Raw genomic sequence first — 24,013 nt, 5'->3', positions numbered from 1 at the left:
AATTAGGACACTTTTCTCTATTTTGTTAGATTTTCACTATTCTATTACTTCCATTTCCCATTAAGGATTTATATGATAAAGCATTATAAATAATTGTTTTCCAGAGCCTGTTTCAGGTTAATCTGTAGCTGCCTTCTCACTTAGCTGCTAGCTGTAGCATAGCCTTAGCCACTGTGAGAGTAGCTAATTTCCTGGTATGTGGCAATGGCTTGTGTTTTTTGTGCAGTTTTGCAGGTTGTGTCTCTGCTTGAGAGACATTTTTTTTTTTTTTTTTTAGAACACAGACTCTTGAGACCTGAAGCAGTGCATTTAATTCATCAATAATCGGTCTATCCCTTCTAGCAACAACTTTAGTGGATAAACTAAACCAGACACCTAATTTGTCTTGAAGTGCGTTCTAAGAAGTGAGATTTGTGGGTTAGAGTTATGTTGACTCAAAAGTCAGCATTTCAGTGTCATGAAGGTGATTCTCATTTAACCGGTTAGATCACCATGGTAATTAATGCTGGACAGCTAACCTTCTCTGGAGGAGGTTCTGTTCAGAGTTTGTGATTTACATTGACTGTAAGAAGTGCCACCTTTTCACTAGTTGCTCTCCAGATTATATTGTTTGTGAGGAATATATTATAGATTCTCAGCTGAGGGAATCTTTTATACCTTCAACCTCTTAAGCTGGGCGTTAGTTATACTTCTGAGCAAAGCCGTACGGTTACAGTAGGAAATCTGTATGCATCGTGTTGCCACAGAGAACTACATGCATTTAATTGGTGACGCAGAACATGAATATATACATTTTCATACTTGGTCCTGATTTGTTACAGAGTCCATTTTCCACTGCCAGTGCTGTGGCTAATAGACTGCAGATTAGGAAGATGATTAGTGTATTGTTATTTATTATAGGAATATTCAAAGCACAACATTAATTTCAGTTTGATTTGGCCAAAAACTAAAGGCATTTCTGTACAGGGCGGCAGTGTCAGACAAATGGGCCTGTTGAGTGTCACATTTTATTTAAAGTTTAAGAGCTCTAATGTGCTGCTGTCGTATTAGAAATGAGCAGCTGCTTCAAGAAAGCATACGCAAATAACTATTTTAGATCATTATTTTTCTGTTGAATCATGAACAATAACATAGTATATCTATTCTAATATGTGTTCCTCTTGGCTGAAGTACATACACATCATTGGTCCATTTAGTGCGAAAGAAAAGTCACATGATGCATCAAACGCCCCCGTTTTGGGGGGGCTGTGCACAGAGCCTGATGAAGGAAACATGGATTAACAAAGAATATCATGATCACCATTGTGTCGTCATTACCTCTCATTGCGGTTTTGAGTTTTGTCGAGCCAGCTAACAAAAACTAAGCCTGACTATGTTAAACTTATTTCGTAGCACACCCCTCTGCTAACTAGTAAACCTAATGAAAGTATTATTGACCTACAGTTTTGCAGTTACAATGGCTGATAGTAACAACATACGCTTTCATACTCGTGTACCAAATATGTATTTATCCACTGCTGAAAATAGTGCCAGAGACTGTACTCTTTACTCCTGCTTGAGCAACATTTGCCACAATGCTCTGCTGTTTTCTAACTATTTGGTTCTTTAAATGCAAAAGTAAATATCTATGAGCTGTTTAAACATTCTGTTGAAGCAGTGGGCAAGTGACTGATGTGATTGGAAAGTCAGAAAGTATAGAGACACGCCTCAACTTAACCTGAAAGACCCATATCAGTATTTAGTTAAATCTTGCATGTTTTTTACAGGGTTTCAGTATTAATAGGCAACATTTTTTCAACAAGTCCGTCATTATCATGTCTGTAAACATAAATCCTCGCTTCTGATGCGACGTATACGGTAATTACCACGAGAAAAAAAACAAGTTTTCTGTCATTTCCTGCCAGATGGGCTGTTCAAAGGTTGCCTGTTTTAAAGTGTTCACCTTGTCAATACCGTCTACTTTTCTCACCTGCTCTCTCAGATGGGTCAAGTTTAATTGGAAGAGTTTAGTCAAAATTCCCACGTTTTCAGCAAGCAGTATCGTTTCGCTGAAACACCTGGATTTGCACGTCTGTAGCTTAACCTCTCGGTTGTTTGTACTTTGCAGCCAAATGTTTGGACTGCCAAGTGAGAGCAGTGAGTGTGTAGGATGGTGTGCAGCAGGCAGACAGGCCCCCTGGCTGAAAAATCAGGCAAAAATAATTAAACGCTTATATGAATGAAGGTGCACGTACACACAGCATAATGTTAATCTCTTTTTTTTTTTTTTGATTGCAGGTTTTTGATTTCCCCTCGAGCTAAGCATCATCATATATGCACAGTTAAAGTTCTCTCCAGACATCATTCCAGCAAGTTCAAGCCAATCCTGTGTGAGTGCTGGAGTATGACATAGAAAGCCGAACATGGCTTCATGCAGCTTGATTCTGTAGGTTACCTCTTGTATTTTGAGCTGTTATATGGAAGGCAATTACATTTCCATCAGTAGTAATCTCTTTTTTTGTGAGTGACAGACTCGGAGTCATGCAGACAGAAATATACTTCATGTCTGCATGTGATGAATTCAAAGAAGTTGCTCAGTGCCTCGTCCCATCTTACAAAAGAAGCCCTGTTTCCTGCCTCCTTCAGTCTTTGTCTCTGTGGTCCCTAAAAGGTTCAAAAGTCAAATGTGCACAGCTGCTGATTTTTGACCTTCTGGGGTTGTCTAGTTCCTAAAAATCCCATATGCGTGTAAACTCTCTCTCCTGTGATATAAACAGTTGTCTTTTGTTATCAGCAAACACGGTATCTCAGATCTACTGGAGCTACTGTGACTGTCAATTCATGACATATTATATAAGCTGCAGTGCACATATTCTACAGTGGGCTTTTTTCATAAACATGCATGGAGCTTTGGTTAATATGATAAAACAAAGGTGTTCTAGGCCAACATCCATAACTCGGAATATTTGTCTTTGTAGCATTACTGTCTCACATTTCTACACGTGTGTCTTTGGTTTTGTCTTTTCAGTCGAATATTGGCTTTACTGTGACACCGTGTCTTCTTAAGCACAGTGAAGAGAACTGGTTTTGTTCATTATTTTGATATCCTTTGTCAGCTTCAGAGTGGTAATTGGACACACACTCATGACTAATTCTCTCAGCCCAGATTTCTGCTGCATCTCAATTCTCTGCTCTGCTGCAGCTTGTCCCAACAAACCAGCCATCATGCTGCAACCGCTGTTTTCTTCTGTTGCCATGACAGCTCGCATCTCAGTCTGAGGCACGAAGTCGCACCGTTTTGTGAAATGAATTTATCATGACAAAAACTGACTGTAAGGAGCGAGCGCCGCATGTGTGCACACCAAGAGTATGGATGTGTGGGTGTGTCTGCGTGTGCTTTTATCTGTTTGCGTCCTGTCGCTCTGTGGTTGATCCCCTGTATGAGCATCTCGGCTATGTGTGCACGCGTGTTTGTATGTATGTTTGCACTGCTAAAAGGCTTGGCACAGAGCAGACCTTTTGTAGTTGGCAGCAGTGGGCACTCTGCCCAGCTTGTATAGTTTATGGATGTGAGTCAGAATTGCATTAGCCTCCGGCCAGAGAAACGCTGCCCATCTTCCTGGTGTGAAACTCCAACAAATGTGCCAGCACCGACAGAATTAAACAGAAACTGATACAAGCATCAAATCTGTCTGACACGCATCTCATGCTGTCGGTCTATCAATAATTACATTAACAGCACACAAAGGGAGGCAGGAAAGCAAATGAAATAGCAGCATGGGAAAACAAGCCTAAGAGGCTGATTTCACACTGCAGCAGCGGGTGACATGTTCTGATTCTGAAAGTTTAATTGTAAAATATTCCAAAATCTAGGTGGTCAAAGTTTAGCTCACAGTTGCTAGTACATCTCAGAAAAAAACACTCCAATGTTGAGCTTAAGCTAATGATACTAGTGTAATATTACCAATTATGTAAAACACTGTATAAAGAAATAATTCTGAATTTCCACTCAAAAGCTTCAACTGAACATAATTAAAGTGCTGTGTGAGAAATTGCACAATTAACAGAGTGCCTTACAACCAGCGGCTAATGTGATGTTTGATTCTCACAACCTCAGTGATGGAGCCAGTGAAGCAAAAAAAAAAAAAAAAAAAAAGGAGGTGGAGAAATGAAGATTTCAGAAATGCATTAAATGTGTATTTTATCAAATTAGAAGTGGAAGCGCCTTGAAAAGCTGCCACGAGGCATGAATGGTGAATGACCAAGGCTCTTCCAAAAAGAATATTAATAGGTAATTACGTTCACTTGTACCTCCATTTCCTGCACTGTCAGTGGCCTTGACAGAAACATGGTAGTTATGAAACTGATACAGCTTTTAGTTTTTATTTTTACCTTTTTTTGCCAGAGAGAAGAGTTTGATTCGCATTTTACAAAAGCCACTGAATAGCCTGGAAGTTAATTAATTATTTGTGATTAAATGAAGTATTGGGCTGTCAGTGAAGCTGGCCATCCCATTGAAGTCCTAATGAATGGCAACCACACAGACACACATGTAAATATAAAGTTGTGTGCACTCATTTTTTTCCGTATGTTCTCCCAGTTCAACCGCATAATAACTCATCCAGCTCACACCCCCTCTCCTCTGCACTCCTCATTGGTTTGTTAATTTACGGTGCTTTCCCTCAACTCCCCTTCTTTTCTTCTTTCTCTTGACTCCTAATGCACGTGATTGTTTTCTGGTTAGCCTAATCACAGCTCGCATTTCGTGCCAGCATCTCTCATGACTGGGGGGGGATTTAGGCCCTCTTGGAGAAGGAAGGAAACAAGGAAAGAAGGAAGGAAGGAGGCCGATTAGCTGCAACAAGGCTGGTTAATATTCCCTATTTGAATACCCCCAACAGGTCCACAACACCTTTTATTTCTAACCACACCTGCCGCTACTGCTGCTGAAAGACAGTCAGGCTCAGTCACCCGTGACGTAAATGAGATTAAGAGGCGATCAAGACTGTAAAGTGTTGAATGTTTTCAGCAAGGTTGTTGATGTAGTAAGAAGCTCTTAGGCTTTGTTCTCCTGCAGTGCAATCAGTATTAACATGAGCGGCGGAAGCTCCTCTTCACACTGGGGCCCTTTTTACAGTATCACAGGAGAGCTGTGATGTACAGAGATATGCACACTGACCTTTGACTGTCTAGTGAGAGTGGTCCTGATTGATGCTCCCTCCTGAACTTCCTGAACATGTGCTCAGGGTCAGCAGCAGGGCAGCGTGAAGCTCAGACGGCCCTCAGGCCAAACTAGAATATAGCACGTTACTCACTCTCACACAGATAAATCCTCTGTGGAGGTCCTGTATTTTACATAATAGATGCTACACTGCTGCTGCCTTCATCAACAAGACTTTGTTAAATCCTGTAGTAATATTAGGTACCAAATTGATGCAACAAAGAAGACTGACACACTGACGTGACTTTCTCTTAGCTAAACACGTACTTTTGAATTGCTTTGCACACACATTTTCGATATACGTCATGGTCACTTTCAGTCACCATTGAATGGAACTCAGATTTAAAAAATGTGTGAAAATTCTACTTTAATGGCAGACACACACTTTAAAATTTGATCCATTAAGATTGCATTTAACAAATTAGCCAGTTAAGTTGAGCCTAAAGTCAGAGATTCAGTGTCATGAAGGTGGTTCTCGTTTAACCTCCTACATCACCATGGTAACTAATGCAGCACAGCTATCCGGCTCCTAAGGAGGTTCTGTTCGGGGTTTGGGATTTAAATCATCTGTAAGAAGTGCCGCCCTTTCACCAGATCTTCCTTTCTTTGCTGCTAAATCCATTTTACACTGTTTGTACTGCAGGTAATAGGACACGGATTTTTAAAAATGTTTGGTCTGTTTGTATTCAGTACTGAATATTCAACCAGTGACATTATGTTATTTTGATTTGGCTAAAAACTCAAAGAATTTCCATGTATCCCACACACTTGAAAAGCAGCATGATGCTGTATTGTTGCATTTGTAGGAATTCTTCTTTTTCATGACATCCCTGATTTATTCAAATATTTCTTACAAGCTTATTTATTTAAATTTGCAGCCACTGGCATGGTAAATGTGCATTAAAATGCATGCATGCTCTCTTCACCTTTTCACAGACGCAGCTATTTGCATGTTTTCAACATTTCCTCCACCTCGTTACAGCGATTCCTTGCTTGGAAGTCATGTGGCACTGATGCGTATACTGCAAACAGATGATAGACATTACTGTAGCTACCACTGTAATTTTGAACCCATGTGTGCAGTAATGAATGCTTTCAACTGTATCATACAATAGTGTAATTACATACATATATAGTAGCATCTCCCGTCCCTGCACTATTATCTGAATCTGCAGATCAGCCGGCCCCGCCTTGTGTGGAGTGCGTTTGTTGAGTTATAGCGCGTCAAGACTGACAGCTGGCTAAACCCCGTTAAAGTGGCCACCGCATTCCTGGGGTCGACCATTAAAGACGACCCGATGGCCCTCAGCATACACAAACCGCACACACACAGACACACAAAACAACTGAGAGGGGCTTGTAAAACATGACAGATTTATCCCTCTTTCTGTTTTGAGAAGGTGTTTGCTCTACAAGCTATTCTGGTTGGGTTTATGTGTGAGTTTACAAACCTTGAATACGCAAGTATGCAGGGAATACGAGAGCTCACGCCTCAACAAACCGACCTTGGCTGCGCTTATTGGTTGCTTATTTGATGCTTCATAATGTATTGCTGGGATGAATGGAATATTGTGCAAAAGCAGAGCTGCATTTGTTCTTTAAAATCACACCGGGGAGAGTTTTTTAGAATCAAAATATATTTTGCACTGTGAAACTGAAATGCAAACAACTCAAAGAAGCATTTAAAGACAAGAAGAGCAGTGGGTCGGCAACGTGTCAGATCTTGTATATTATTTGCAGAAAACATGCAGGGGTTGTTCGGGGGTTGACTGCTGTCTTCAAGTGTGTGTTTTTGGTAGATCCTAGCAATATTCAGAGTTAAGCTCTGAGTACTTAGCACCATTTTACTGCACCACTTGAGGTGAAAGCTTGGCAGTGTGTGACTACGCCTCCGTGCTCTCCACACAAATGCACTGTATAACAGTAATGATGCATTTCCAGCAGGGTCAAAGCTCATCAGCAGCCTCTCTCTCTGGCTGTGTGTTTCTGTCTGTATCTAATTCTTTCTCTCTCTCTCTGAGCCAACAGGTTGCAGCAGCTTCACCCCCACCCCCAACACTCATCCTAAACTTTTCTGCAGAGCCCAGGAAGGAAAATCTATGTCATTCATCCACTCTTCCACACCTCTATCACACAGACATACAGATACGCTGGTTCTCATTTAGTCAGTCATCTCTTTTAACCGCCTCTACAAGGATACAATCTCAATTCCAGATTTGTTTTTGTCTGAATTGGATTAAACATTTTTTTTGTGTGTATTTTTAGGGGTTATTTTTTTCTCCCCTCTTGACCCTCAAGAAGCCACCTGGATTGGGAAGATAATGACTTGTCAGCAGTGGTAAGTGAAAATGGGCCCATTTTAGGGCCATAGTGAAAATCCATTAGTTTAACTGCACTTTAATATGGTGCTTTACAGAGTAGTTTTGAATTCTTAACTGCCCACATACCCTTGTTGCACCCTAACTGTCTGGACTGAGGCCAGCACTTTTTATACTGAGCCATTACTGCTGCTCCTTATAGTAAAATTTCTCCTTAAATAGCATAACCTGTCTGATGTTAGTGCTCGTCGTCTCAACTGCTTTACAGTGATAAGATACAATAATTGCTGCAAATGCACATCTTATTCCGTTACGGAGCACCACACTCGAGCATGCACACATCTCCTCTGCTTGTGTGTGTTTATCTCACTGTGCTTCCCTGCAGATTTTACACATTCAAATTCAATACGAGCATAAAAAAGAAGATGCCATGCATTTTACAGTCATGTCAGCTCTAGTGTATCCTGAATAATTTGAGCATACCAAGTTGTTTGTGAGCACATTGTCAGGAGACAAAACTATGTAGAGTGAAATCAGGATATTTCCCCTTCCTTGCATAGACTTGTCTGTGTGTGTTGACGCCAAGTGTTATTAAGACGGTATTCTGCAGGCTGTGAGTAGAGTGTGTGCTTTAATTTGTTAGCGTGTGATTTAGCAGTAGATCTTGATGCGTTGCACCAAAGACATCTCCTATCACACATTGTAGTTCTGAGCTGTGTGTGCTTCAGTGTGTGCCTTTTCACTGTTACCAGTTTCCCACCTACAGGGATAATCCATCCTGTGAAGTGGTGAGGTGGAAAATGCCATTATGTAGAAATAGCTGACGTGCAGTTAGACTTGCAGGCATGCGATGTGTGAGCAAGAGTGTGTGTGTGTGTGTGTGTGTGTGTGTGACAAATGGAGATAGGGAACAAAGAGGGAGTGTAAGGGCCAGGGACAGTAAACTTCATTTTGTAACATTATTTAATCCTCCCGGGGCATTGATAAACTAAAGGCCTCAGACACAATAAGCTCACTCACTCCTCTGCTAGGCAGCAAGGTGCTTGTGATCCCCCTGTGGTCAGAGTGATGGACGCGCTCTTCTGCAAACGTTTTTGATGTGGGATCATTGTGTGTCTGAGTAATCTGAGTTGAGTTTACGACTGCAGACACTGCAGGAATGTCTTGAGGTATTGTTGTTAAGAGCTGCGATCTTTGGCAGGGAGTCTGTGACGGTTGTTTGGTCCATCACCTTGATCAAGACTGAAATATCTCAACAACCACTAGAAAGACTGCCATGATGTTCTGTACAGATGTTAATGGTTCCCAGGGGGGGGAATTACTCTAATTTAGGTGATTCCATGACTTTTCCTCTTGCAGCATTGCCATCAATCAAACAGCAGATGCTACAAACACACTAAGCTAAAGGTGAACATGGTAAACATTATAATTGCCATAAATTGGTATTGTCAGTACCAGCATGACACAAATATAAGCTCAAACCTGTGCTGTGTCTAACTGGAGCCTCACAGAACCACCAGCATATACTCTTGTAGTCCCTGTCAGGGTGGGTCACGCTTTGGCTTTCTTTTCAAAATCCTTTGGATGAACGAAAAACACATTTATTTTGGCACAATATCAGGATAGCCTGCTTGCTTCAGGAAACTTCCACCACCTTTGTGAAAAGAAAAAGCTCACAAAATTGTTTCGTCATATTGAAGCCACTGTAAGACTCCCAAGTTCTGCTTCTCTGTTACTTTTCTCAACACCTATTCTGAAAAACCCATGTACCAATCCCACCGTAGGATGGATACCAACTGCACTGGCTGTCATTCATCTCCGCACACGCTTGAGTTTGTGGTCTCCGGACTTCAATAAAAAGGAGATACTGTACATGCAGAGACAGATCTTAGATGTGCACTGGTATGTGGAGGGGGAAGAGTGTAGTTTTTTGGCTGTGTTACATTAGAGTTCAAGCCCTGCCAGCTCTCACTTCCATCTGAAGAGGCTGTAAACTATTCAGCCTTCAGTCATTCAGTCTTAGTCAGACCAGATGGTCAAATCACACTGAGAAATTTTCTGGAATTCAGATTGTTTCTCATTAATCTGATTTATTTTGATGTTATTAGCATATTAATTCTTAGTTAAAAATATGCTGTCAGGGGGAAACGTTGAAGGTGATGAATTAGCTTGATGGATCGTAAATCTTGAAAGCCAAAAGAAATTTGTTAGGTTTCCACGTCATGCATAGCAGTTGAGTGAATGCAGATCTCTGATGTTATGCTTATGAATTTACACCCATACAGCACTCAAACGCACAGACACACAAACTATGTGAAAGCTCAGGCATGTAGGGATTAGCAACTTAATGTAAAACATAACAGCATGAACCATTTCTCTAGATGAATGTGTTGCTCTCTGACGGTTACTTCATTCATTTCCTACCTGATAATCCAATCCCGCTGTGCAGTTCCTTTGCTCATGTGTAATGTGCTGATGTAAGTGTTAGATTTGGTCTTCTACGTATGCGCTGATTCTGTTCATGTAACTGAGTGTTGTAGGTCTTTCTGTTGGTACATATCTGCTGCCATCAGTACACAGCTAGGGGAGGGTTTTAACACACTGAGTGGAGGATACTTGAGCTGGACTGAGCAGCTCAAATTCAGTAGAGATACCCGATAAGTTCTTATCATTCCAGGATGCATCCACACTTGCTTTTAAATATCACTTTACACATCTCTGTGGGAGATAATATTCCAGTAAAACAGCTGAAGTCCCAATGAGACTGAAGTTCCTCCACTGTACGGAGTCAAAAGCTGTAGCCTTAGGGCTAATCTCTTTCATACTAACCTGCAGTTTCCTCTGTCGGGGAAAGAAAAAGAGGTCGATTTTCTCTATTACAGAATATTACTGTACTTCAATTTGGTCTCATGGACAACCACTGCTCTGCCTCCACCCAGATTGCTGAGAAGAATGCCAGTTCTTACAACAGCAAGCCTCATCTGTATGTCATAAAATGTACCTGTCCTGCTGTCGTTTCTTAGGAACCCTGCCAAAGACTATCTCCATCCGCCTGTCTTCCACACTTCCACAGCCGAACTTTGATACTGTTGATTTCTTAATGCTGTCTACCTCGTAGCTGCACTGCAAGTTTACTTACTTTGTCTCCATTTCCACACTGACACTCCAGCAGGCTGCCAGCTGCTGTCAGTCCAACACAGACACCAACACACCTGTCCAGTCGACTGAGACAAAACCAAGCGTTTCTGACATTTCTCCAACGATCCTTTTTCCACCTTTTAACAATACAAAGCACTTAAGAATACATCTTAAAAAACAAAAAACACATTGCCATTATTTTAGACTTCAAAAAGAGACAACTAAACATTTCAGCAGGACTTTTATTATAATGTAATTCAGAGGCACTTTGCCCTACTTAGCCAAACTTATAAAGGACATTTTCATATTAACAACGCTGGTTATTTACTTGTATTAATGTCTATCTGTGGGAACGCAAGACCAGCACTGTTTTTTTTTCTTTGATTATTTGAGAAAAATAGAGAAAATGTTTCAAATGTAAACTGCATAGTGACTTGGTGGTTAGCGCTGTCGCCTCCCAGCTCGACGATCCTCGGTTCACGTCTTTCGTGTATCTGTCTTGACAGAAATTAAACATGGATTTACAGCTTGGTTGCACGAAGTTCATGTAACTTTTAAAAAATAAGGCAAGGCATCCATTTAAGATCAATTTTTTTTTTTCATTGATAAACAGTATGAATGGTGTCAACTATACAGTTTTATGCATTCATCGTTCAGCTTGCAGGTTGACTTCGGGGAAACTCTGCCATGTAAGACAATAGATTATTAATGACATTTAATGCTCACCTCTGTTCAGACTTCACAATAATTTCTTAAATCACTGGGGCCTTATTGGACAGTTTAAAATCCCTTTTGATGTGTTTATTTCCTTGGTGACAGTGAAATCTGTTGTAAAACTGTTTACAGGGAGCTCCTGTCTGCAGCCTACACACATAACAATGATGGGTGACATTATGCTAAGCTAGTTAAACTGGCCTTAACTAAGGCTAGTGATACTTCGGTTCTACAGGCATGGAAGTGAATGAGATCTGAGTTGCATGAAAAAGTTTTATGTAAAACTGTTGTATAAGTTGCCAACCTATAGGTAGTAGATACATATGCTGTCAAGATCTTATCTGTCTAAAAGTCTGTTGTCTGGATGTGAAACTCATCTTTGCATATTACTGGATGACTTTCCTCAGTCTGCAAAAGCTTGACTTCTCCATAAGAGTTACAAGGCCTTTACAAATTAAAAAATGGCTGATTGTGTTTTATCTTTGAGGGCCTTTAATTACTTTTCTCTTTGTTCATCTGCATCCTTTCAGATAGCAGAGAGGAAGAGTTGGAATTGATGGTTGTGGAGCGGAATTTAAGAAGTGGATTTGTGAAGAGAAGAAGTGGGGAGGGGGAGCAGGTGATCGAAGGAGGAAGAAGAGGCGAGGAAGAGTATGGGCGGCTCTTCTGTGTGGATCTTTCTGCTGTCCCTTTCTCTCTCTCATCAGAGCGTTACAGCACAAGCTGAAGGTAAGTGATGACATTCATACACCTGAATGCTGCACTCGAGCACAATTCATTAATCTGCTTCTAGTGTTCTGACTCTTTATCATTTTTTATGGCACCATCAAACTTTTTCTCCCACATTTCCACTCATTCAGTCAATGATTTATTAAAAATTTTACTCAATGACTCGTGTTTGAAGTCGCTTTTTTCTGTGTCAAGCACTTATCATGAGTTGCTTAATTCTGAGTCAAATCCATATGTCCGATTGTCAGCTTTGTGCACAGATCTGTGAATCAGACGGCTCAGATGCAGAGGGCAAAGAAGGGGCAGGTGCTCAACGAACACAGTCTGTCTGAGCGCTCCATCATTAAATCTCCACACCTGGATTGCTATATGGGGCAGACACGAACCCGGCTCCAGTTTTCTCTCCAGACTGTGTCTTGTCAGGGAATTTTAACATCTGCTAGCCTCATGTACACTACAGCACTCTGTCTGCCAACCTGTCAAACACCCGTTCCCTAGATACAGAACTTTAGTTTCAGGTGCGATTGGATGTCACTGAAAGGTCAATCAACCAATCAAAAGATAGATTTCCTCCACCTGGACTGTGATTGGCAGAAACTGATTGGCAAAGTTGTTGGGCAGAATTATGGGAGGATATAAATAGACCTAGAATATATTTGACGCTGCTACTGCCTTGCAGGTGGTACCGTTGTTTATTATTCACATGCCATCTCACCATACGGCCAATGCTTAGGGCCTAATGATTCATTTTAAGTACAAGGTGGGGTCAGTTTTCAATCAACAAGTCTGATGTCAGCTTAGTTTCATTAGTATTTTATATTAACAATAAATCGAGGTCAATGGTCAGTGTTTACAGCCCACAAGTTTACAGTAAGAAGCAGTTTGATGACTTTCATCTGCCCTCTTTTCTACTGCAGCTGTTTTCATTAAATATACTCACCGACTGACCCACCAGGAATACCTGCCCAACACCAAACTGCACACATACAGAAAGAAGAAATAAGAAAGCACAATACCTTCCTCACAAGTAGGTGGAGAGCAGAACAGAGACTAAACTTCTGACTGTATAAATGCCTAACCATGCTGCGTAAGGGGGTTGGATTGTTACAGGTGTGTTTTTCAGAGCAAGTATGTCAGGTCAGAGACTTTCTAAGGGAGAGACTCGCTACATAAAGAGTCATGAATAGAAATCTATGGGAGAATTCTGTAACACCAAAGGTGGTGGTCATACAACACATGTCCTTCGCCGTTTGCCAAAAAGCTAATTGTGTTCCGTATAACAGCTCAACCATGAAATATCTAGCTAATTGTGTTACTGTGTGTGTAGCACTGACACAAGCTGGATAATATGAATATGACTTGAGGTAAAAAGCCTTTGAAACCTTATTTTGAGGCTAAGTCACCAAACTTTAAAAAAATTTTTTTTGACTGATAGTTCCATACATGCAGTTTTTATATTCTGGCCACCATTTAAATCCCATTAAATAAGATGGGGACCTGCTCTTCTTGGCACAAAATAACTACCGTGGGTTGTTTCTGTGATGGCTGCTAAGTGGTGAGACTTCATTGTAAGGACTTTGCTTCCTGACTTCACCTCACTTCTGCATTTTTTTGTACCATGATACATGTCACCTTTATTGCAGCTGTGCATATATGCACATCTACTATGCATCTAATACATTTTTGACCACTTGCCAACTTTGTCAGCATGATAATTTAAATTCAGCATCAAGCACTTAGTCATTGTATGTCCATGAGTGTCCAGCAGGTGATGTCAGCTTAGGTAAAGTAACAGTAGGTACCATTTAAACAGCTTTAACAACTTGGTGTCTGTATTTTTCATCAAGAGGCAGGGAAGCAGGGGTTAGTAGTAGCTTTAGTGCATACATGTGTGTCGAGGGCTGCAGTCATTGCTGTGTTTGATTAATGTGTGTATGCATGGTGTCGACAGCCTACTAATAAACATTAAACATAACTTTAATTAGGAGAGCCAGACCACTATTGCAAGCAATAATTCAAGACACACAGGGCTAGAAGTGTCTCAAAAAAATGTGTTGTTCAAGTATAATGTTAACTTCTCTGGTAATCACATCAAATCAACAGCTAGATAACCTGAATCATTTGAAATGTGACAGGATACCTGCCTGTAACAAGAAAGTTTAGACTTTATGTGATGAGACAGCAGCACAGGTCCAAACATCAGATTTCAGGAACAGCATCCAACTGCAGAAAGAGTCCCTCTGGTTCACTCAGGTGTTAACTTTTTGTGACTGAACTGATGGCTAGTACTAGGTTATACTGTTTGTTTCCATGCCTTTGATTTTGATTGCACAGACTGAATGAATTTCATATTAGCTGTTGTGAGTAGAGTAATCATCCCAGAAAGGGTTGGAGACTGGTACTGGAAAGGGATCCTGGAGGAATGATTGATCAACATTGTCAGCATTTGTTCCTTTTATTATTTTATATTTATGCTCCACACTCAATTTTTGCGGTTGTCTGTGAATTCCTGCAGTTACCTTGTAGAGGAACTTCTACATATTCATTCGTCTGGATAAAATCAGATCCTGATGGCCCTTTGAGTGTCTTAGACATGTGTTCTCTGATGGTTCGCATCTTCTCTCTTGATCTTGTTGAGTCTGATTGCAGTAATGCATCATTATTTCTCTGAGTGTGTCTTTTCTTGGCGAATTTTTCTGCAGCATATGCTGAAGTCGCTGAGCTACATCTGATGCGTAAATCAATGACGGTCCAACTCAGAGGTGTATACAACCTTTGAGATATCAGCATAGATAACCTTCAAGAAAGCCATTCCTAATCCCTCAGCATGTGTTGTGTCCTTATCCGAGGCACGTCGATCTCACCTGCCAGCTTAGACAGACAAACTTCTGGACAATTGATCTTGTTTTCCACCCCGGACTGTGTCTGTCTGACAGACACCAGCCTCCAGCTGCTTCCTTTGCCCAAAGACTCCACCATGTTTTATGTGCTTTTACAGAAATCCGTGCAGTTAAAAACTGTCCCAATAAATGCAGCAGCCACATGTGTATGCTGGGGTGGCTGTCCGCCTATATGTGACTTAACTCATAATGGAAAGAATGAACTGTGTTGGATCTTCTGAAGCTGTTTCAACTCATAACTGATAGATCTACTGTTTCTGAGGATATGATACGACAGCTTCCATTTAGGCAAACATAATAGCTCAGCACTAGAGAAGCCACCAAATTGGTATTGCTGCTGATATTTTGTTTCCCTGGTGCACCGCCAGAGTTGTATAGGTGTGTGAGGGAGAACATAATGTTAGGTCGCCATGGGCTGGAGACATATGTCACCCCCAGTGAATCCTGGGATTGCAGCCAAAAGAAGAAGGGCGAGATAATAGAGGAGAGAAAGCTCGGTAATCAAATAGAGGACAGCAGAGAATCACTTATCACTTACAGAACAATCAGCGGTGCCTATCTCTTATTCACTAGCCTAATCAATGCTGTCGTCACTTTGCTTTATTGCATATGTATTGCCAGAATATTGACTTGAAGGTTGCTTGCAGACGCAGCAGATTGTGCATGTGTGTGAGCCAGAGTGTGTGTGCATGTGCTCAGTGCAGTAGTGTTATGTAGTTGTTTCACTTCACATTAAAAAGCATCTAAATCCCTCCAAACCCAGCAGATCCCTATGTTAAATGCGTTTGTTTGCTCGGGCAAAGGAACTGACCCTGATTTTGGGTGTGTTTACCTTATTATTCAAAGCGTTCCTCATCGCTGTACTAAAGTTTTATTGCTGGAGTGCTCAGAATATTGATAGTCTCTTTGGCTCACTTGTGTCTCATTAAAAATTCATGGGGATTTGTGTGGTGTTCTGGCTGCATGACAGAAGTAAATGAAAGGAAAACGCCCGACATGATGGAACAAGACTGCTATCTGGTGGTCTGTGTAGGAATAAAGCTTCTTTTGAGCTGCTGCACATGGCTAAATCTCCAGCCTTGTCTATTAAACATTAAAAAGGATTTGCCTAATATTGCATTTCTATCTATATGAATATAGACTAAGCGCAAGTTTGGCCTTTGAAAAGAATATGTACCTGCTCTCAGCTCCTTGTTACATGTGTTTGTGCACAAACTAATTCACTCACTCTTCTTCTTTCAGCATGTAGGACGGTGGTGCAGGCGGACATAGTGTTTCTTCTGGATGAGTCATGGAGTGTGGGTCAGACCAGCTTCTCCAGAGTCAAAGACTTCATCTCAGCCATCATCTCCTCCTTTCAGGACAGTGTGGTGGGAGCTGAGGGGGTCCGCTTTGGAGTCACTGTCTTTGGGGATGTTTCAAGGTAGAAGTCAAGCTTATCAAAAGGAAACACAGCACACAAGCCTGTTTGACAGATCGCCATCAATGTGACTCATTTATTGCATTTGACTGTTATGTCAAGAAACGATTATTGATCAGCTTTCATTAAAGGATTGGTTGCCAAAAAACAATGTAATATGCCAACTTCTTTTTGTGAAATAGTGTATATGTAATGAGGTAGTAGGTCAGTTTTTATTTATAGCATATACATGTATCTTACATCAACACACACTGGAATTAAATGGAGTACATATGCTTTAATGTGAGAAAACGTTTAAAAAGTGTTTCTTTTTTTCTCTTTTTTGGTCATACAAGCAAGTTATATACACGGATAGTATGTGCTATGTGTATTAGTTATTCTGTTATTTCTCATGATCTAGTTATGCTTTCTTTGAAACTCTTTCCATAAAGGATGCGGGTTGCTTTGACAGACTACAGTTCACTTGAGGAGGTCCTCAGAGCAATCCGTGATCTTCCCTATGAGGGTGGATCCAGGAGAATCGGCACTGCCCTTCAGTTTCTGGTCGACTCTGTTTTCAGCCCCGTCATCAGTCGAGATTTTGCCCCAAAGGTAAGATGCCTCAACCCTTGAGATGTGATTGTATGAAAACCCCTTCCAGGGTAACTACCTGTATCTGAAATATTGCAGTTTTATTAGCATTGTTTTGTACTTCTTTGACACATGCTGAAAACTGTGCATCTAAACCTTGTTAAATGTTTCACAATATACTGATACACAAGCAACTAGGAAATGATTGATTTGAGATTATAACCCACGCTGCAAACATATGCATACGCTGTCTGCTCTGGCCCAGTGTGAGAGGAAATGACTAGTCAGGAGTCTGTATTTCTACTCTGCAGGACACTGTGGGAAAAGCAAGCAAAACAAACTGGTCGACCGCTTTCACACTACTGTGAATCTGATTAAATTGTCTTGTTATATGCTTGGAATACAAATTGACACAAAGTTGCAACTGGCGAACAGACTTTGTTTGCTTTGGGAAAGGCAGTGCATTTTCCAGCACAGATTCAGCAAACTTAATCGGCTGAGTGACTGTCAGTAAAGTTTTACCAACAGTGCCAGATACACTAAAAGTGCAGCTAATGGCCAGAGACTGACCTGGTGTGTAACAATGTCATTAAAAATTACAATATAAATCTAGAGCTGCAGTGATTAATTGATTAATCAATCAGTTGTCAACTAATAAATGATTAACCAACTAAAAAAGTCCAAATTGTCTTATTCTGGCTTCCTGAATTTGGATATATTGTTTGGGTTGTGGACAAAACAAGACTCCTGAGGGCATCGTCTTGGGCTTTTGGAACCTCTGATCGAGACTTTCCTTCATTTTCTGACATTTTAAAGGCCAAACAAATGATTGATTAATTGAAAAAAAAAAAAAAAAAAAGACAGATTAATCAACGCTTAAAATAAAAATGAAAATAGGGTTTACTCTGTTCTTTGGATCCTAACCTGAATGCAATAGTCTACAACTTAACTAAGCTTGTCTTAGAAGTGCATTATCAAATATACTAATACACTCTCCTTCTACAACTCTCCTTTTCTATCAGCTACCTCTCTCTGACAGTCTAATGCTGTCTCAGAGCTGGTTAGCATTCCAATCATCTCTCTATCTCTGAGTGCACGTGTGAATCATCTTGCAGCAGCACACTTGATGTGGGAAGGCAGAGAATTGAGGATTAGGCTGATATATTGAATTGTACAGCCTGAGCACATGCAAAGGAGCAGCTATAATCTCATACTGATGCTTTTCTAGCCCCCTTCTTCATTGACTGAGGGATGAACTTTGAATGAACTGAGTAAATTTTTCTTAATTGACAAATTATTAGTCTCAGTTGCAAGCCGGCATCCTTGAATTCCACTTTGTCTTTGGGTTCAATTTATTTCATTATGTGTTCAATTATGAGCTAAACCATGTCAAAAGTCTGTGGAGGTTTTTAGGGGAATAATAACAGCTTGCTTGGATGCTCTTTTAACCCAAATGAATTTTATTTGGAGGGTGGATTTAAGCCTCCACTGATGCCAACAATAGGCAAAACCTAAAACCTTTTTTGTATACAAGCTTCCATTGTTAGTTTCTGAATTAGCATGAAGAATTTAGATCATTTAACAAATGCTTTATGTTGTGTAATGTCATTTACATGTGTCATTTTCTTTCCATTGTTGTGCAGATTGCTGTTTTGATCACAAATGGACGCTCGGACGACCAGGTGGATGCTGCAGTCAGAGCAGTAGCTGACAATGGAATTTCTCTCTATGCAGTAGGTGAGCGTGGAAGTTGGTATTGTGAATTCCTTCAACATCCCCACTGCAGCTGCCCCTCAGATTTTATCCGAGCTCTGCCGCCTTATCTGCAGTGTTTGCAGTTCGAAATTCCTGTCCTGTACATTTGAATTCATTGGCTTCACTGAGGGTATTTGTGCGTATGTTGGAGATTCTTGTTTCGGAGTGCACTCATGCATGTGTACGCGCAAACACAACAGCATCTGCTAAACATGCGTGCAAGAAGGAAGTGATTAATCCAGCTCTGGAGTATGTAAAGGTGCACTTTCTGATACTGTTGCATCAGCTATTTCTCTGCTCATGAATACACACTACTGTTTACCCGCAAATTTACTTGCACATATCTTATTCTGGGTCTCCTACGCACAAGCACACAAGCCCACGACTTGCTCCTCGCAGCCAGCAGCAGTGCAATAATTACTGCTCATTAGCCGATGGTGTGCTAATCGCAGCCATTTTTCATTAGGCCATTCTGTGTCCCCCATCTGCACCTCTGACACTGAGGCCTGCTTCTCTCGTTCATCACCCCTGCTGAGAAGCTCCACACGCATATCGTCCAGTCGTGCAAAACCAGGATACCTGTAGAGCCCGTTGTAGCATGGATGACACAAATGTATGGATATGTGCACCTTCTTGCACAAAAACAGCCACTTTTATCTTTTTATATATTACAGCTAACTGGGCATCGTCAGACTTGAAACATCTCTGTTCTTCTGCTAAAGTTTCTTTTTAAATGCAATAAGAAACCTACAACATTTCAAGCTCAAACTGGTCTCTTCAGCAGGTGTTTTTCATGGCCCATTTACCCAAACTGGGACCTGGGAAGCATGCATAATGCCATAACTTGAAACAGGAGCCAGAAAGTGTTTGATTAAACCTGTGTATGTCTGCAGAATACATGTTTGAGTACGCACATCTTTTCTTGATATAAATCATTCAAAATGCCACAGCTCCCCCTGGTGGTGGTGAGGAAAATATGTGAGGAAAAAATGGAGGGAAAAACACAAATAAATGAAAGCATCTGGTAATCACTTGTGTAGATCGTCCATTAATCGGCTCAAATCCCACAGAAGTCCTGTCATATATGTAGATATTCAAGATTCAAGACCTTCATTTGTCACAAACACAATTATACACAGTATAACATGCAGTGAAATGTATTGACCACCTGTTCCAGATATAATAAGAAGAGCTTTGCTTTGGCAACTGTCTGTGGGCTAAACTGTTGCTGTGTTCCAAACTTCTTTTCCGTTTTGTCATTGTTTATCCTGTGACCAGGCATTAGAGGAGCTGATGAGTCAGAACTGAGGAGGATCGTGTCAGAACCATATGAGGAGCATCTGCTGGTGGGCGCTGAGTTCTCTCTCCTGGACACCATCCTTCCCAAACTGTCCCGCAGAGTGTGTTTTACTGCCTCCGAACCACCACGTCCTGTGAAAACTTCCCAGCCCAGTGAGTTCACCAAACCAGTTCTTCGTCATGAGCTGAAATGTCTTTTAAGAAAGCTGCCTTTGCACTGTTTGCTTTTGTCATACTGATAAATTCTATTGCAACCTTCTACAGTGTAATAAAAAAGAATAATAGCTTTCTTTTGCTTCACTCCTCCCTGCTGCTTCATCACTAACATAATTTGTCTTTTATACAAATTATACACCATGAATAACTTGCATATTTTGGGCTCCCTGTTCCTCTCCTCATCCATTCTGTCATATTTTCTTCCTGTTGTAGCTGAAGAGCGGGTGGTTGGACCCAGAGACCTGCAGATTAGTGAACTGGCCCACAGTTCCCTCAGACTTACATGGAGCCAGGCAACAGGTGACGTCACTGGATATCGCCTCCTGGTCGCTCCTCTCAACTCCAAGGGACACCTCCTCCCTCTGCAGCAGAGGCAGGTGAGTGGTTGTCCATAAACAGGATGCTAGTTGTGTTGCTATTGAGTTGGACTGCAATGCAGAATAGATGCTTCTATGATCCGACCTGAGGTATGACCTTGGGCTAGAGAATAAGCAGTTAAATATAGGATCAGTTCCACATATTTTTCCTGCTAATGAATCATCTCAAAGACTTTCAACTTAAAAAGAATCTCTCAGATCCTGCAAAATGGAGCCGCATTGCTCAGTATGAGGTCTGCAGGGATCAGCGCCCACTGAAGCTGCTCTCTTAGGAATTCCACTCAGGAAAACATACTTTGTGTATAAGCTTCTCGTACCGGCATTTCAGCCTCATAACAGCAGGTCGAAACTGTGACCAGCAGTGAATCATCTCTCCCATAACCTAAGATATTTGTGCAATTCTGTGTGTGTGACGCTCCAAACTCACTGCGACATTTTTACCAATGGAATCAACATGAACCCCCCTGTGACTAACAGTTTCCCTGAATCTTTGTTTGTGTGTTTACATGACACCAATGCATACAGTATGAAACCTGGGCAGTGAATTATACAAAAAGAGGAATATTTTAGTTTTGGCACTATGCTATAAAGCACAACATCCTGCCTCATTTAAATATCTTGGCGAAGTGTAAACAAACCATAAAGATGCTTTTGGTGTACAGAGTCAGACACTTAAATGGAAAATGAAGATATAAATATATTTAGTTTAAGACAGGAAATTTATTCAAAGTTCACTTTCCAGAAGTGTGTCTGTGTGTCATTGCACTGCCTCCGGGTATTTCTCGCTGCGACTTCATCATTTTCTTGATCAGTCGTCTTACTCCCCACATCATTCTCTCTTGCTCTTTCTGTCTCACACACACTAAGCTCCTTTTTCCCTGCTGTCTTGTGTTTATGTAACAGATGGATCTGAAGGCAGATGTGAGCACAGCAGTGGTGACAGAGTTGAGTCCTAAAACAGACTATTCCCTCACAGTGTATGCCATCTACCCGAGCCTCATAGGAGACTCTGCGACAATCACCGTCAAGACGAGTGAGTGACACAACACCAGCGTGTGCTCCTGCATCTGTTAGAAAATGCACAAGTACCTGCTTTTTAAAAAATGTTATCCCTGTCTTGTAGCCCCTTTGCCCCAAGTGTCAAACTTCCGTGTTATTGAGGAGGGTCTGTTCTCTCTGCGCCTTGGTTGGACACCTCCTCTAGGGAAGCTCAGTGGATTCAAGATCTTCATCCCAAGATGTATGTTGACATACCTCAACACAGATAGTATTGTAATTAATTATGCTGCAGTTGAATATAAAAATGTCTACTGAATTAGCCATGTTGGATGTTATTCTTCCAAACAGCGTCTTGTGCACAGTAGGGCTCTGTTGAATGAAAGTCATGTCGAGTTCAAGTTGCTTTTCATCTTTTTAGTCTGACTCAAAGCAGCTTGCATCACAGGAACAAGTTTTACAGTTGGATTTACGATTGTTCTGCAGCCAGCAGACCAGGATTAACTTATGAGCAGCTGCTTCCTGGAGACACTTCTTCTCATGTGATTGACAGCCTGGAGGAGGATAAGAAGTACACGATCAGTATTTACGCTGTTTACCCCCAAGGACCGAGCGAGCCGGTTTCATTAGTGGGCAAGACATGTAAGTGAATTGTCTTTGGTCAAAATGGCACAGTTATAGTAATTTTATCCTCATCCTCAATGCTAGAGGAACGAGTCTGTAGAGCTGTAGCCAATTAACAATTACAGGGCAAAGTCATAAAATAGAGTATGAAGCAAAAGATAATACAACAAAGCAAACATCAACATGTAGTACCATGATAGTTCCACAGTAGGGTGATGTTGGTCCAGAAAAACATGCTACTAAGCTACTGAAGTCAGTAAGACTCAAGATTATCTCTCATCCCAGGTACGCTAGAAGAAAATTAGATGACTGTATTTTTAAAATACTTTACATTACTTTAAATAACATTCTAATCTATCAAAAAAATCTGGTTAAATGCCCGTATTTTTTGTCATAACTATGAAATTGTGAATAGCTGAATAAATGACAACAAATTTATGTGCATTAATTTCTTTGCATATGTGTGTTTGGGATGTGTTCAATAGTAAAGTTGGTACCAGTTCAGCAGTTCCTGGTGCAGAACGCCACTACAGACACTGTCCAAGCCAGGTGGGCATCTGTCAGAGGTGCTACAGGATACAGACTGACGTGGGCATCCCCAGGTAATATGGTCAACTATCATTTTTTTATACAAAATAAAGCTAAAATGTCTGATATTGTAGTTTATCTCAAGCAGAAAGCTGTTCTGTATTTCATTTAAACAAGATGTAATTCTTTGTATGTGTCTCTGTTTCTTGTAGATGGCCACATAGAGAACATAAACCTCGGGGACACCTTTAACTTCTACATGATTCAGGGCCTCCACGCCGGCTCTGAGTACACCATCACCATCAACCCCATCTTTGGAGACATCGAGGGGCCTGTCATCACCACCAAAGCCAAGACATGTAAATAAAACGCTTAAGAAGGAAGACATTACAAATATTAGGGGTGACATTATTACAGACATAAGAAAGAGTAGATAAAATACAAATAAGTCCTCTCTGTCTGTCTTCTTTCTGTCAGTGGAGAGTAGTGCAGTTCAGACTCTGAAGGTTTCTGCTGTGAGCACCAGTACTGCTGTCATCTCATGGAACAGTGTCCCCGGGGCCACAGGCTACCGACTGGCATGGGGACCCACCCCAGGTGATTTACTCTGCCACACTCTATTTCTATTTCAGTCCTCTTGCTTTTTTATACCTCATGATAATGTCCGCACTTCCACGCAAGAATACTCATGTATTAATAACCTTTGGATTATTCCATCTCAAATCATCAGTTAACCTCTGCTCAATCATCTCTCATTTGCTTGAAACTTGTTCATTATAAACTATTGATATATAAAATGGGATGTGTGAAATTTTAGCTCTGAAACATTTTTTGAAGGGAAAAAAAGGTGCGTTGACCCACCTTCTGTCTGTTTGAGGCTCTGTTTGGATGACAATATCTCAGGATAGAAACCTGAAATTTTCATTGTGATTTCTCATCATGCCATTGATTTAGAATTTGCAATTTTAGACAAGTAGATCGAACAATCTCTGATTATTGGTGAGCTGAAATTTTATTTATTTTTTTTTAAACTGAAGCTGTCATAAAAAGCTCCCTTTCTGAGCACACATTAACAAAATAAATTGATGTGCAGAGGTCAACTGGTGATATTTTCTAAACCATATATAGTTGCATGTCATAATATTACAAAATAAAATATATAGAATATTTGTTAATATGACACACTTTGTCACACAAAAGCCAAAATTGTTGAGCTAAAGTTATTCTAA

General features: G+C 40.8%; 1 protein-coding gene across 5 annotated transcripts in view; it reads left to right on the top strand.

Annotated features, from left to right (window-relative positions):
* Positions 1-7,145: 7,145 nt before the first annotated feature.
* Positions 7,146-24,013, top strand: part of col7a1l (collagen type VII alpha 1-like) — a 75,294-nt gene continuing 58,426 nt past the window's right edge. For 2 of the 5 annotated variants that reach the window (XM_035950153.2, XM_035950151.2), the window contains exons 1-13: positions 7,147-7,538; positions 11,901-12,099; positions 16,242-16,422; positions 16,851-17,010; positions 18,633-18,726; positions 20,023-20,196; positions 20,473-20,636; positions 21,540-21,669; positions 21,760-21,876; positions 22,119-22,274; positions 22,742-22,858; positions 22,997-23,143; positions 23,262-23,381. In XM_035950153.2, the coding sequence (XP_035806046.2) occupies positions 12,024-12,099; positions 16,242-16,422; positions 16,851-17,010; positions 18,633-18,726; positions 20,023-20,196; positions 20,473-20,636; positions 21,540-21,669; positions 21,760-21,876; positions 22,119-22,274; positions 22,742-22,858; positions 22,997-23,143; positions 23,262-23,381 (1,636 nt within the window). In that variant the 5' untranslated portion in view covers positions 7,147-7,538; positions 11,901-12,023. Of the gene's footprint in view, positions 7,539-11,900; positions 12,100-16,241; positions 16,423-16,850; positions 17,011-18,632; positions 18,727-20,022; positions 20,197-20,472; positions 20,637-21,539; positions 21,670-21,759; positions 21,877-22,118; positions 22,275-22,741; positions 22,859-22,996; positions 23,144-23,261; positions 23,382-24,013 lie in introns of all 5 variants that reach the window. The other 3 variants (XM_035950152.2, XM_035950154.2, XM_035950156.2) reach the window with 3 other exon arrangements.

This window comes from Amphiprion ocellaris, chromosome 21 (genome assembly GCF_022539595.1).
Source record: "Amphiprion ocellaris isolate individual 3 ecotype Okinawa chromosome 21, ASM2253959v1, whole genome shotgun sequence".
Taxonomy (NCBI): domain Eukaryota; kingdom Metazoa; phylum Chordata; class Actinopteri; family Pomacentridae; genus Amphiprion; species Amphiprion ocellaris.
This window is presented reverse-complemented; position numbering and strand designations above follow the sequence as displayed.